Source organism: Vespa velutina, chromosome 3, assembly GCF_912470025.1.
Source record: "Vespa velutina chromosome 3, iVesVel2.1, whole genome shotgun sequence".
Classification (NCBI taxonomy): domain Eukaryota; kingdom Metazoa; phylum Arthropoda; class Insecta; order Hymenoptera; family Vespidae; genus Vespa; species Vespa velutina.
In genome coordinates, this window is record NC_062190.1 from 10,381,810 (window position 1) to 10,397,266 (window position 15,457).

General features: G+C 32.2%; 1 protein-coding gene across 5 annotated transcripts in view; it reads left to right on the forward strand.

The window, feature by feature from the left end:
• The window catches only part of LOC124948095 (bifunctional heparan sulfate N-deacetylase/N-sulfotransferase), a 297,073-nt gene that overhangs the window by 234,757 nt on the left and 46,859 nt on the right, over window positions 1-15,457 (forward strand). For 4 of the 5 annotated variants that reach the window (XM_047491222.1, XM_047491221.1, XM_047491220.1 and 1 more), the window contains one exon: window positions 4,422-4,619. The exons of the other annotated variant lie outside the window; for it this stretch is intronic. In XM_047491222.1, the coding sequence (XP_047347178.1) occupies window positions 4,422-4,619 (198 nt within the window). The remainder of the gene's footprint in view (window positions 1-4,421; window positions 4,620-15,457) is intronic. 5 annotated transcript variants of the gene reach the window in all.

The following is a 15,457-nucleotide window of genomic DNA, read 5'->3' on the forward strand; positions in this document are numbered from 1 at the left end:
CTAAGACACTTTCGAATATAACTTGATTATCCTTGAAAAAATTAGAAGACACTTTTACGCGAACAGCTGGTAATTCAAGCTGTCCTAGCCTTCTATCTTATTTCCCCTGTCCCTCTCTTTCTCTCTCTCTCTCCTTCTATCTTTTTCTTTCCTTGGCTATTTCAATTCAAGGCTCTTCCCTTCAAGGCTTTCTCTTACAACCGCCGCCATATTCGGGGCAATTCTCGATGTAATTCAATCGGGCGTCGATAGGCGACAATGGCATCATAATCTAAAATTACTTTCCTCGGTGTGATGGTAGATAGCTGGTAGATAGATAGATAGATAGATAGATAGGTAGGAGGTAGGTGGGTAGGTAGGTAGGTAGGTAGGTAGGTAGGTAGGTAGGTAGGTCGATAGGTAGGTTGGTCGGGATATCCTTTCGTCGCGTTTATTAGCGTCAGACGGTACTAAAAGTCTCGTTACAAGCTTTTCCCCGTCTCGCGAGAGAGACGCCTATACGTCTATTCGAGAGCTACGCGTTGAGAGAAGCTTGGAAGACCGCGTACCTGATGGGAACTCGAGATATGGCCGTCTAAACTCCCTTTACCTTCCCCCCTCCCCTATTCGCCCTCCTCTTTACTTCTCCAATATCTCTCCTATCTCACCTCTTTCCACCCCCAACCTATTCCCCAACCCCGTTCTCTGTCCATTTGCGACTTCTTTAAAGCTCTCTTGTCGTTTTCTACTGACGACATAATTTTATAAAAATAGCTTCTCCAAGTTCTCTCTCTCTCTCTGTCTCTCTCTCTCTCTGTCTCTCTCTTTCTCTCACACACACCTAAGAGATAAGTAAAAAGAAAAAGAAAAGGGATAGAGGGAGTGGTCACAGTATGAACGAGACCGATCATAAAAATCTTCGTGGAAGTGTCGAATGGACGAAGACTCGAGATTCTCGTTAAACGAAGAACATCGACGATCTTTTTATTAAATCGTATCGGTATTTATTATTGGCGTTCACTGAGAATAGGATAATGGCACTTGAAAGTGACGTCTTAAATAATTTCCGACTTTTCTTTTTTCTTTTTCTTTCTTTTTTTTTTCTTTTTTTTTTTTTTTTTTTTTTTTTTTTTTTTCTTTCTTTTAATAGAATATAATGTTCAAAGGATAAAGACGGTGGTAAACCGCTTGTTTCGTTGTACTCGTAAGGTCGAGTTTCATCAAAGAGTTACAGAGAGTTAATGACGGTACTTTGAGTACTTTCAAGACTATAGACCGAGTAAATGAGATTCAGAGAGAAAGAGAGAGAGAGAGAGAAAGATAGAGAGAGAGAGAGAAAGATAGAGAGAGAGAGAGAGAGAGACACTCAGTCATCGTAAATTCGTATTAAGGATATGTTTCGGTACGCGAGTCCCTTGGCCAATGGGGAAACTGGTATTTGGGTCAAATGACATCCTCTAATAAGGACGCGCGTTAATAGGCTTACTTCGAGCTTCCAGGCATGGCCCAGAGTTAGATAGAGGGGTATATGAGTATATGTGTGTGTGTGTGTGTGTGTATGTGTGTGAGAGAGAGAGAGAGATGGGCGTGTATCTCTCTCGGACGAGATTACCTGACGTACCTGCAACATTGAAAGCATATACACGGACATGCCACGTGGCACGTATACGAGTAATTCAAGCTTCGAGAACTACTTCCTCTCGTTTACCAGACACATGCGCTTTGGTGTTCCCTTTAAGTACACCTTTTAATTTCCTGATCTGATCTTCAATATAGAACAACGATGAATCTCCTTGATGGATATCTTTTATTTAAAACCGAATCGGTCGTCGAATCCAAGCGGTCCAATTACTTCATGATATTTTTTCTAATGAATTGTGAATTTCGTGGACACGTGGAAGGGAGGAAAAGAGAAAGAGAGAGAGAGAGAGAGAGAGAGGGAGTGAGTAAAAGAAAAAGGGTGCCTTATAAAAAGTTGAAGCTCCAGTGGCAAGCAAACTCATTTGGAAGTCTAATTTAAATGATATATTCTAGCCGTCATCAATATAGAATTAATAACCAGCGAGCTCCTGCTATTCTCTACCATCGCATAGAAATTTATGAACACCATCCTCCAATCCCCAAACGCGACTAATCGATAATGAAATTTTAATCAAGAAAAACGTAAAAATCTCTCTAAGGGATAATTCGTATTTCCGTGAAAGATATTCCAGCAACGTTACGCGAAAACCATTTGCCTTTTATCCTTGTGTGTTCGTTGATTAGAGTTAAAATACACGCGTGGAATTTAAACATAACTCTAAATTACTTAATAGAATAATAGTTTGCCTGTTTGACTTACGATACGGGGGTATTTTTTTTTTCTCTTTTCCATTCTTTTTTTATTACTATTTTCGAAAAATACATAGAGATAAATGTGTATATATATATATATATATATATATATATATATATATATAAGCACACACTCACACACATATATTTATATTTTATATATAGTAGATATATGAAATGTAATTATTAAAAAACGATTAATCGATTCCGAGATACGCATAATTCACAAGCAACATTTCCGTATGGGACTTTATCGCTACCGATAAAGTACGTAAATGTAGTGTCGATTATTCTGCTCTTTATGAGTCACGTATTTGCATATCCAACGAAATTATAATTCCACGAATTCGCATAAATTTCCGTCGTCTATTTAATAACGATGTTAACGCGTCATCCATCGCGTGTATTAGTCCTTGGGTCGACGAAAAGAAAAAAAAGAAAAAAAAAAAAAAAAAATAATAATAATAATAATAATAATAATAACAATTTCACTTTAATTATATAATAAAAAATACAAATTTAATTGTGAAATAAAGATGGATAAGGAAAGAGCGAAAGAAATAAGAAAAAAGAAAATCGTGTAAAAATCAAATTTTGCAAATTTTTTTATACCGTAATAATAATTTCAAAGATATCATCAAGAATATCTTAATTATCAATTTGTATTTTCCTGTTTTACGTTTGCGTGACAATGCATTTATTGTCGATTGTTTGTCGGACGAAATCAATTCGAATCTACTACTCGTTCTCGTTGACTCACGATATATTTACTCGATTAGAATGAAAACAACTCGAAATGCACGCGAATATTTTTCATTCTTCATAACTTCTCGAAAGGGCTACTTAGTAATATTAAAATTTTCGTAATACGCGAAAGTGTATAAATATTTAACGCACGTATGCCTATTTATAATTTTTTGATGAATACAGGATGACACAAAAGTTTTTATATAATTGTAAAAATCAATTACACTATCAAGATATTTTTTTCGTTTCTTTATATATATATATATATATAGAGAGAGAGAAAGGGAGAGAGAGAGAGAGAGATTAATCTTATTTCAAATTATTTATGAAGTTCTTAATCTTATGATTTTATAATCTAAAAGAGAGAGAGAGAGAGAGAGAGAGAGAGAGAAATTTCTCGAGTCTAAAAAGTTTCGAAAAAAAGTAATTGATTTTTCAAATCTTTTAGTAACTTTTGGTTTATCCTGTATATGTATATTAGAGAGCTGAATTTAGAGAATTGAATAGATAGGTTTTTTTTTTTTTTTGTTTTTTTTCGATGTCTGAAACGTCGATGTGGATGAGAAAAAGGAGTCAAAGTTAATGGCTTCTCGAAAGGACAGTCTTGGCATCGACGTTAAAGGACTATCCAGGGATACTTTCGATACTGAAAAGACGACGTTGAGCACACTAAGAAATATTTTTTTTCCTTTTCCTTTTCTCTCTCTCTCTCTCTCTCTCTCTACTTACCTATCTATTTATCTCTATTTCTATCTCTCTCTTCCATTTTCCCATAGTCATATAACACGGGTTATATCACGTCGTTGCACAACTCGTGTACTTACTTTACAATATTGAAGATTGTAGAAAAAGGATTTTTAGAAGGACTCGAAAGAATCAACGCATTACGTACTTGGAAAATTTCTCGTTAAAAGGGACGATTGCGATGATAAAAATTCGTTTAATAAATCCTTTAAGTCGTCCAATTCAATTAAAAACCGTTCACTTATCTTCCTCTTTTTATTTCTTTCTTATATCTTTTTTTTTTTCTTTTCTTTTTTTTTTTTTTTTTTGTACATATAAAAGTATCGCTTCGCTTTTCGTTAAATATTAATTTCCATACTCTCACGAAAATACGATCGTTCGTATCTCGCAATAAGATTCGCGATTGAAAATTATATTTTAAGATCTTTCAGATAAATATAAAATAATAATAATAATAATAATCATCCTGAACGTATAATCATTAAATCAATAATATTTTTCTACGGATAATTTTTTACACGATATCTAATTTCATTTTTCAAGGGAATAATTCAATTTCTTTATTTTTCTCTTTTTTTTTTTTTTTTTTTTTTTTTTTTTTTTCTTTTTTTTTTCAGTTTGATACATCGAGATACCAGACCCGAACCCTCGATAAGATGTTCCACATTGAGGGGTGCGACGAGACTGCCTTCGGCGCCGGATCACAGGAGCGAGGCACGATTGAGGATAGATCCAAAGGTGTTGGTCTTCGTCGAAACTTTATATTCCAGGCTGGGACGAGAGATAGCCGAGCTACTCGTTTATAACCGAATAAAGTGAGTACGCGACTAACCTCGTAAACGTTCGCGTTCTATAACCCGAAAACTTCGAAGGTCAGCTTTGAAAATCCAGCGATAAAAAGTCCGACGAACTTTCTGTTCCCTTGAGCCTCTTACATTCGTGTAAAGAATTTCTATTTCTTTTTTAACCTCGGTACATAGTTGATAAATACCCACCACCATCATTATAACCATCACTTTAGGAATTATTATTTCTATTCGAAATGGGGAAAAAATATTAAAACGTGTTATGATTTATAATCGTCGAAAATCTTTTTTAATTAATTAAGCAAATCATTGAATATATATATATATATATATATATATATATGACCAACTGTTAAAACTTATAATTAACTTATACCTACATTAAAGTATATACACAGACATATATTCTTTCTCGTTAATTAAAATCCGAAGAGATTAGAATCGAGATGAACAAATTAAATAATTTTATTTTAGTTCATATATTGAATAGAAGGAAGGAAAGATGGCGGGGGGAGGTCGGGTGTCGTGAAGGTGTCTATATTCCTTCTAAAAATTTTTCGAAGGAAAAATTCAAAAGTAGATATCCAAATCAGTTCCTTTTAACTCTTAGAAAAAATTCAAAGCAATCGTAGATGCATCAAACTTTAATAGACACGATCGCATAGAAACACAACGATCTATTTTCGTGAAAGTCGATAAGAAGATTTCAGAAAGGGATATGGAAAAATTTAAGTTAAACCTCTTTTTTCGGATATTTCACGAACAATGAAATAATAATGGCTGCCAATATGGGATAATGCACGACTTTGATTTGTAATTATCGGAAATGGAAGCAGGTGACACGAGGAAGGTGAGAAAGAGGGATAGAGAAAGAGAGAGAGAGACAGAAAGATGAAAATCGCGTTTCCAAAGATATAAACGATGGATGGATGGATGGAAAAGAACGATAAAAGGAGATTGCAGAAGATAGAAGCATAGAGAGAGAGAGAGAGAGAGAGACGGAAGATAATGAAAGGGTGACGAAAAGGAGACAGAGAACGGTATGACGAACATGCGAGTAGGGAAATTGACAGAGATAGTTTCCACGGTATAAAAGAAAAAGAAAAAGAGAGATGAGAATAAGCCATCGGATAATCGGAAAACCAACCAACGCATCTACACGAATAGGCGAACACGCAAACACGCACACAAAAGCTGATCTCGAATAAAGCCGATGGACTCTCGTTCGCTTTATCCGCTGCAATTTCATAATCGATAATCGTGTCTCGGAGGTAGGAGACCGTAGCATATAGGTAACGTTGTCCACCAAATGGAAAACATTCCTGTCTACCTATACGCGCGTATACACACACACACACACACACACACACATGAGTGCATATATATATATATATATATATATATATATATACACATATATGTAATACCAATACTTTCCCGTTCCATCCATACGCGTATCTACTTGAACGAGCGTGGATCGACGCCAGGGAAAGTTTGTTATCGAAGACTGTTAGCTTCGGATTCTACACTAAACTCTGAGTTACGTTTTAGTATCGGACCGAAAAATGTCACGCGAACAAAAAGAAAGAAAGAGAGAGAGAGAGAGAGAGAGAGAGAGAGAGAGAGAGAGAGAGAGGGAAGATGGGAGAAAGAGGGTTTGGGGAATTGCTAGTATAGCTCCGAATTAGAACTCGTAGTACGAATGGATCGCGTAAATTCGAGGATCGCCGTGAAAATAAAAAGTTGACGCGGAGATTGTACGCCAGGTTTGGAATGCTTTTACCGTGTACGTCTACGAATAGTGGAACGCGGATGAATTGTTCCTTTACCAAACTACCGAGAGAGTCCTGGAAAATTAATGGTACGAGCTTCCGAGGCTTTGTCGCGAATTTAACCACGCTCTCCAATTGGATACCAACAGTATACTGTGTTACTTGTTCGAACGAGATCATTTTTTTTTATTAACGTCTTCTACGCCCTTCCTATTTACCTAAAGACCTATTATTATTTCGAAGTTATTTCTATTTTGATATTGACGTTGCAATATTGAATTTCGATAATTAGATTTTCCCAAAGGATCCTATCAAAATTTAAATCATTCTAATAATTCTCATTGATCGACAGCAAGATTTAATTTAAATAAAAATATTCAATTAATTTTATAGTTTTCAATCATATATATATATATATATATATATATATGAGTGACGTTATAAGAGAGTAATGATTTATTTATAAATCAACCCAATAATATCCGTGCTTTTAAAACTATTTTAATCATAACGGTACATGGCACAAATTGACAGATCCACCATAGCCATAACAATTTCAATAATAGTCATAAAATAAAAATGCATAAAGACTTCATATTAACCATAACAACCGATGCAAACCTTGACATGCATTATTTATAAATTAGCATGCTTTTATTAACTAACATGCTATAAGATTAATGAATTCTGCTAAATTGAAATCCTTTAGAAACTTACTGTGATTTATTATACTGACTTTAAATAATTGGATATTACTTAGTCAGCATCTATGAATGTTCATATATTATATTCATTTTAATTTCCAACATGAATTTCAAATACAACCTGTGTATGTAAAAAACTGTACATACCCGTATTTGAAAAATTTTTAAATCCTTTATATTATAAACAACGGATCAACTAGATAAAAAGATAAAAATTGTATATCTATAAAGGGCATATTAAATTTTATTATATATCATTTAGCATATAAAATAACGTAAAACGAAATCAAATTTCTGAAAAACATTTCTGGCACGCACCTGCAATGATATATTTTAAATGATTACACATTTTATAAGCCAATTTTACAATGCAAATATATCTGTAATATAATAATAAAAAAATAAAAAAAAGAAAAAATAATCAGATCTATGCAAAGTCTTAATGCACAAGATTAATTAAATCAATATGTCTAAAGGTCCATTGCATAATAAAAATAATTTTATTCTATGACAAAGTAAAAAGTCTTTTGAGTGGGTTTGATATTTTATGAAAAATTACGTGGTGCTTACGAAACTAGATCAAAGCAGTCATGCTTGATAATTATTATAAAATGTTTATGACGACAATGTATAAAACCGGAGGCAAAATTTTCCATTCATGAATAAAAATTACGATATCGTGGTATCCTTGTCCGATATCTACTTATATAAAATTATAATCCCATTCGTGGAGATGATACTCTATATTTATCTATCTATCTATATATATATATATATATTTATTTATTTATTTAAACAAAATATATATATATATAATTATATAATTATATATATTTATGCAAAAACATTTTTACGAATACGCACGTTCCACGAATCTCAAGCATATTGCCAACGTGTGGAAGCCTACTAAGAAAATATACCCTAGGGCACCACCGTCACCCTAGTTTGATATACGCCTTATTAAACTTAAACGTTAATGAGGGTTACCTAGTAATTTGGCCGTAATCGATTGACAAGGTTAATGACTATTTCATAATTAACTACTTTCCAAATATGTACTAGTATATAATAATACTAATACATGTATATAAGTAATATACTTCAGTTAATATATTTTCTTATGCATTTTAATACGGTTAGGGTAATATTAAAAACGATTACGTAGTATATATATATATATAATTCGTTTTATTATCATAATTTTTCATTAGTAGTCTTGATATTCATATACGCGGATATTTTTCTCGTATCAGTGAGAAAATCAAAATCATTTCTACGATATATCAATTAATTAAAATACGTCGCGCTTATATCCGTAAATTATGATATAAAGTATGTTGAAATATTACCGTAAACTTTTAATAAATTTAAAATAGTAAAATATTCGATTTCTTCAATAATTTAGCGAGAAACAACAATTCACGTACTGTCGATAATTACGTACTGTTAATTATTAACGTTATCGTCAATTGTAACAAGAGATGACTCTTAGTCTGTTAAAAAAAAAAAAAAAAAAAAAAAAAAAAAAAAAAAAAAAAAAAACAGAAAAAAAAACACAAAAAAAAAAGGATTAAAAAAAAAGGAATACACATATGAAAAACGTATAAATTATGAAAGAAGAGAAAAAACGTAGCGCACTCACGAGTAAACCCACAAGAGGATTTGCTTATGGTCGTATTCGTCAATAATAAATTTAAAAAAATTGCACTCAATACTCATGTCGATCGGGACCTTTCATTTTCAACACGATGGGTACCCGAGGGAGTTTAGATTTTTTACTCGCTACTATTAGAACATTCTCTGATGGTTTGCAAACATTCGTCCGCATTGTAGATCGAAATAGTGCTGGATTGATTCGTGCTAGGTTAAAATTGAGGTACATGCATATATACATACATATATACATAGATCGAACATCGAAGTTGCTTTAAATCGTTATAGATTGAAACTATTGTATATGGAAATGACGACGAAACTGCAAAAATAAAAAAAGAAAATATGATCTGAAAAGAGAGAGAGAGAGAGAAAAATTTCGTATATAAATTTATTCGTAATGAAAAAAGAAAAAACAAATTGTAAAATGATTTGATTATGAAATTTCAAAAATTTACTTACCAATATTCTTCTTTGAATGTAACATACTATATTTATCATCTTCGATAATACGCAATAATTATTTATTAATTATTTATTAATTACAATATTCGAATATTGAATCTCATTCGCGAGATAATGTATTTTTATATGGATTAATACAATCCGTGCAACTGTTAAAATAAAAAACAAACAAGAAAGAAAGGAAAGAAATGAAAGCAAAAGAAAAAAAAAAAAAAAAAAAAAAACGAAAAAAAAAAATATCCGAATGAACATTAATTCTCTAAACACTTTTCGAGAAATCAATTAAAATGTATTTATTATATATGCTTTGAAAAGTCAATATATAAAATCGTAAAATGCGCGGACAAATTTTAATTAACTTAACAAACACTAAATTATGTTTTCCCCTCGATAACTTCTTTTATTTTATCGAATATCGACGAATGATATGATATGGATGATCTGAAAAGTAAAAAAAGAAAAAACAAATAAAAAACAAAGAAGAATAAAATGATAAATAAACGAAGAAAAGTATTACTGTCTTTGTTGCAATCGTATTATTAATATAATTGATCGTAAGATAAAAAACGAATCATACATACATACATGTGTGTATATACATATATATATTATAATAAAATATTTAACGATAAAATATTATCTTCGTTCATTTTAAAGCAGCTTAAACGTCTTGTTTGATTGAATGCTCTCTTAGTAATGAGAGAGAAAGACCCTCTTGCCCTTTTGCTCTTTCAGATGAGCTCGAAGCACGATTATTTTTGTATACATACTTTCTCTCCGAAGAATTTCCTGGAACTTCAAGCTAAAAAACAAAGTCGAGAGTTTGTAAACATACTCTGTTCGATCTATAGTATACACATATGTGTGTATATCTATATATATATATATATATATATATATATATATATATATATATATATATATATCTGTTGGGCTTCGTTCCAACAGTTTGTATGGAACTGTCTTATCCGTACGTACTATCAAGAGCAGTTAACTATTTATTGCTAAATAAGACAAGTATTAACGTATTTTTTAATCGAGTTTTGTCAATCTCTGAAAGTTGAAACGTTTTTATGTTAAATTTGTAGGTTAGTATTATAACAATTATTATAAATTATATTTACATATCAATCAATTATAAATAAGCAATTATAAATACATTGATTGAATTTTGCGATATTAGATTTTCATATGTATGTATGTATGTATGTATCGTCTGTATTGTGTGTGTGCGTGTATGCGTGCGTGCGTGCATGGTACTCGTATGTGAACTATATATATATATATATATATGTGTGTGTGTATGTGTGTGTGTGTGTATAGGTAGATGGAAATTGAATATCATAAAATTCGATCGATCATGATTAATGAGTTATTAATTATTAATCCAAATATCGTTAAAAAGCTGAAAAAGTATCGGTATAACGTAAATAATGTCGGAGAAAAAGTATTGCGTGTGATGCCTTCTGGTATTACTTGTGGGGTTGGACGACGCCATGGCAACATTTACAATTTTTTATTTTCGTGAATATCTTTTTGAAACGCTACGATGCGCTTTAGAACTTGCAAACATTTACACATGGAAATATCGTTACTAAATTGGTTATGTTTCTTAGAACAAAATGGAGTCGATGGGGAGACAAAATGGAGTTGATGAGAAACAAAATGGAGATTCTTATGGTCATCTTTACAACGGCATTTTGATAACGACGTAATTTTACAAAAATATCGATACTTTATAAATCTTTTGTATGATATAATAAGGTAAGATAGATCGTTCGAACAAATAATCTTTTATTCGAAACTATGAAAATAAATGATTAAATCAAAGTTTCAAAAGAAAATACATATATGGACGCTATTTTGTACTGATAAAGATTTTCATGAGGAATATTTTCTATTGGTAAAGGTCATCGTCGGTCACGAGATTAAAAAGTAAAAAATAAAAATCATTTGTTCGATAATCGATTGTCATATAGAAAGAAAACTATGGTAATAAGTAATTATAATTACTACGATAATGTCAATTCCATCGCTAATTGGTCGACTTTGATTATCATTCTAAGCTGCTATTGGCTGACAGGTGATGCCGCAGGACTGCATGATATCTCACTTCACCTGTATAATGTAATTTCTCGATCCGTCGTATGAAAATGTCAAAAATTTTAAAATATTATATACTGATGTGAAAACTGTCAAAAACGAGAGAGAATACTTTGTCACTTCGAATGGAAGATGATAAGAAAAAAAATGAAAAATATGTCGATTACGTATAATTACGACATTGATTTCGTTAGGTTTACTTTTAGTGTCCATTAGAAAATAATGACGTTATTTCGAGCTGAAAGTTTACGATTATATCGGCATACAAAGTGCTACTTTGCACACACGACTTCACAGAAAATTCGTAATTTTTATATTTATTATTCGAAAAGCTAGAAATTGTATAAATACGAAGTACGATTACATGGACCATTGGATCGAATATTTTGTTATTACAAAAGTATCGAATGTGTGTGTGTATTTATATATATATATATATATAAAGAATAGAGAAGAAAAGATTACGATTTTGTTCTTTTTAAAGTAAATTGTCTACTGTCGAGAGAAGATAACGATCGTCGTTTGAAAGAGAGGAAAGCATCTTGTTACAAAGTAGCTTTCACTGGAGTTACGATGTAACACAAATAAAGTATTCAATTTAGGAAAAAGAAAAAGAGAGGAAATAATGTCAGGGAGCAGCGTCAGCTTATCCAGGGTAGAAAATGTTGCTGGCAGTATTATGCGTGACGGAGTGGCCCATGGTTTTCTGTTTCTTCCATTTCTTATTCGTGTAGATTCAGGTTGACTGCTTGTTGCTCTTCTCCCCCGTTCTTCTTTATTCCTACTAACTCTTCAAATAGATAGCGCGAGGAAAAGACTACGAAACTTCCTCTTACAATTTCTTTTTAAAAAATTGCATAAAACCGCGATGCCACCCCGCGTCGCGCCTCTTTCTTATTTCACCTCACCTAGAGATAAATATATCTCTTATAGATAAAGTTACGTCCATCGTGTTTTCTTGCCCTACACAAAAACCACCACCCTTTCTTTCATCCATTTCCTTTGATAATCTACAGTATCGTGAACTATTGGCAATTGTATAAAAATTGTATCGACGGATCTAAAAAAAAAAAAAAAAAGAAAATAGAAAAAAGAAAAAAAAAAAAAAAAGAAACAGTGAACTAGAGCTCGATGAGTTTATATTTTCCAAAAAGAAAAAAAAAAAGAAAAAGAGAGAAAGAGAAAAATATCGTTTCATCTTTTCCCACGATCATATTGTATCGTTATATGTTATCATTATAGAGAGATATTATCACGACACATCGTTTCTATCTTCTATCTATATCAAAATAATTACGTCTATTAATCATTTGATCATTGAAATCGTAATGTAACTAACTAATTCGAAGATAATTGTAGTTGAATGATAAAGGGAATTAATAATAGAACGGGTACACGTCAATGGGATATAGAAAACGAGATGGCATCGATCATGTCTCAGGTTGGTGGTGGACAGAATGGAATGGAGAAAGAGGAATAATAGATAGAATAGGGTAGGAGTAAAAAGTACTTCTTCCCACTTCTTGTCGTTATTTCCGAGTTATGTATACACGGCTTTAACGTAGTCTGCAATATAGCCAGCACAATACTCGTTATCCCAGAGAGGAGACACATCGACGAAGATGCAAGATGGTTGAATACGACCGACGGAGAGAATAAATGAGCGGTGAGAGGTTAGAGAGGTTCGAGAAAAAGGGTAAACGTTTCAGGGTACATTGCTCGGGATAGAAGCGACGATTGAACCCTTCTCTTTCATTTTTTTTTCCTTCTCCTTTTTTTCCTTCTCTCTTTCTTTCTTTTCTTTTGCTTTTTTTCTTTTTTTTTTTTTTTTTTTTTTTTTTTTTTTTTTTTTTTTTTGTCCGTTCGTTCGTAACACGCACGCCGTCCGTCCCTTGTCTCTTCTCTTTTTTTTTTCTCTTTTTTTTTTTTTTTTATTATCTTTTGTGCGTGTGTGTGCGTGGTGTGTGTGTCTCTATCATTATCTCTCTTTCGTATCGGTCTTTTTTTTTTCCTTCATCGTTTCATCGTCGTTCTGAAAGTTTCCCTACAGGCTGTAGAAAAGAAAAAAAAAAAAAGAGAGAGATAGAGAAAAGAAAAGAAAAGAAAAGAAAGAAAAAAAAAAAACAATAAATGCGAGCTTTCGCCTTAATCCATAGTCTGTCTATTCATCGATATTACAATCGAGAATCGTAGTAGGTGTCAATCTATTTTGTCTCATCTTTTTTTTTTCTTCTTTTTTTTTTCGTCTCTCTCTCTCTCTCTCTCTCTCTCTTGCTTTTTCATTTGCTATTACCCTTTGTTTCCCAGCAAACTTTCCTACTCGTATCTGAGCAGGTACATAAAGAAGATTCGTTTCATGCCACCAATGTTATAGAATAGAAACGTGGGATAGAATATTCCTAGTCTGGATAACATCGTGAAAGCTACTACTATGTACTCTTATCTATTTACTGCAAACATAGTCCATATCGACCGAACCAAGGAAAATGTTCCTTGGTGCTCGTTCAAACTAATAAATAAATTTAATTATTAATTAAACAACAACAACCTCGTAGTCGAGTACTTGTTATAATAGAATTATTCAATAAAACGTTAGTGTTCCTCCTTTTCGTTTCAATTGATATATTCCGGAACGTGATCAATTCGTTATTACTAATAATTTCTAAATATCAATTTCGAAATATATTTTTAAATAATTTTTACAATTATTCGTACGGTTCGATGCAACATTTTTTTTTTTTATTTTCGTTTACTTTTTGTTTCCTTTTGTTTCTCTCTCTCTCTCTCTCTCTCTCTCTCTTTTTTGCTTTTCTTTTTTTATTTTGTTTTTTAACGACGCATACGTAAATTAAATTTATAGAAATAAAAATAATAACATCGATTCGACCGACGAATGCATGAAAAAAAAAAAAAAAAAAAAAAAAAAAAAAAAAAAAAAAAGAAAAAAAAAAGAAAAAAACGAAAAAAACAGGGTTATTAAAAATAAATGGATCACGGAGATATTTTTTAACGACAATGATTGCTTGGTATGATCGATAACGTTTACATTATACGGCACACCTGTGTATATATGTAAATATATTATATAAATATGTATACAAACGTACAAATATATCGAGCCATTGTCCTATTCGATATCGACAAATTGATTTACAACAATCTGCATTTCGTTCATTTACGTTTATGACGGTGATATCAGGAAAAAAAAAAAGAAAGGGAAAAAAAAAAGGAAAAAAAGAAAAATAACGAGAAAAATTCGTTAACTGGTTTTCGATTTTCGATTTTGAAAGACCGAATCGTGTCACAGCTGGATATGAGAATGGGGTGAAGAGGATGGTGATATGGGGTGTTAGTGACTGGTGTGAGAGAGATAAAGAGATAAAGAGAGAAAGAGAGAGAGAGAGAGAGAGAGAGAGAGAGAGAGAGAGAGAGAGAGAAAGAGAGAGAGAGAGAGAGGACTGTTGAGTATCTTCGCGATATGAGACGAAGCTTTTCTCAAAAGCAAATGTATGTGTATAGATGTATAGATTTCTTTTCTTTTCTTTTCTTTCTTTTCTTTTTCTCTCTTTTTTTCTCCCGCGCAATTCGACGGACAGGACGACGCTCGATACTGACTAGCAGCATTGTCGACGGCCAGAAAAATATAGCTCTATTTTCGCAGCTGGACTTGGGCCAAGTAGACATCGAATAATGTCTGATCGCGGTGTGCAACGCAACGTTTAATTGCCGATAAGATTGCAAAAAAAAACAAAAAGAAAAAAAAAAGAAAAATAGAAAAGAAAAGAAAAGAAAAACGTGATGTCTGTGACATCACTGTTGAAAACTCTTTCTGAAAGCAGAAAGAGAGAGAGAGAGAAAGAGAGAGAGAGAATAAAGAAGAATATAATGGTGAAAAAAAGAGAGAGAAAGGGAATAAAGAACGAAGGTAATGTCGGTGATAATAGAAACGACAAAAGATTCGATGGGACAATAGGACGAGAATGCGTTCGTTTCTCGTCGAACCGATCTGTTTTCCTTTGCAAATGCATTTTCGTGGGAATTCCGTTTCGCCTCTGATCGGTAATAGTAACAGTAGTATCAGCAGTAGTAATAGTAGTAGTAGTAGTAGTAGTAGTAGTAGTAGTAGTAATACAAGAATTAAATTCCAAGT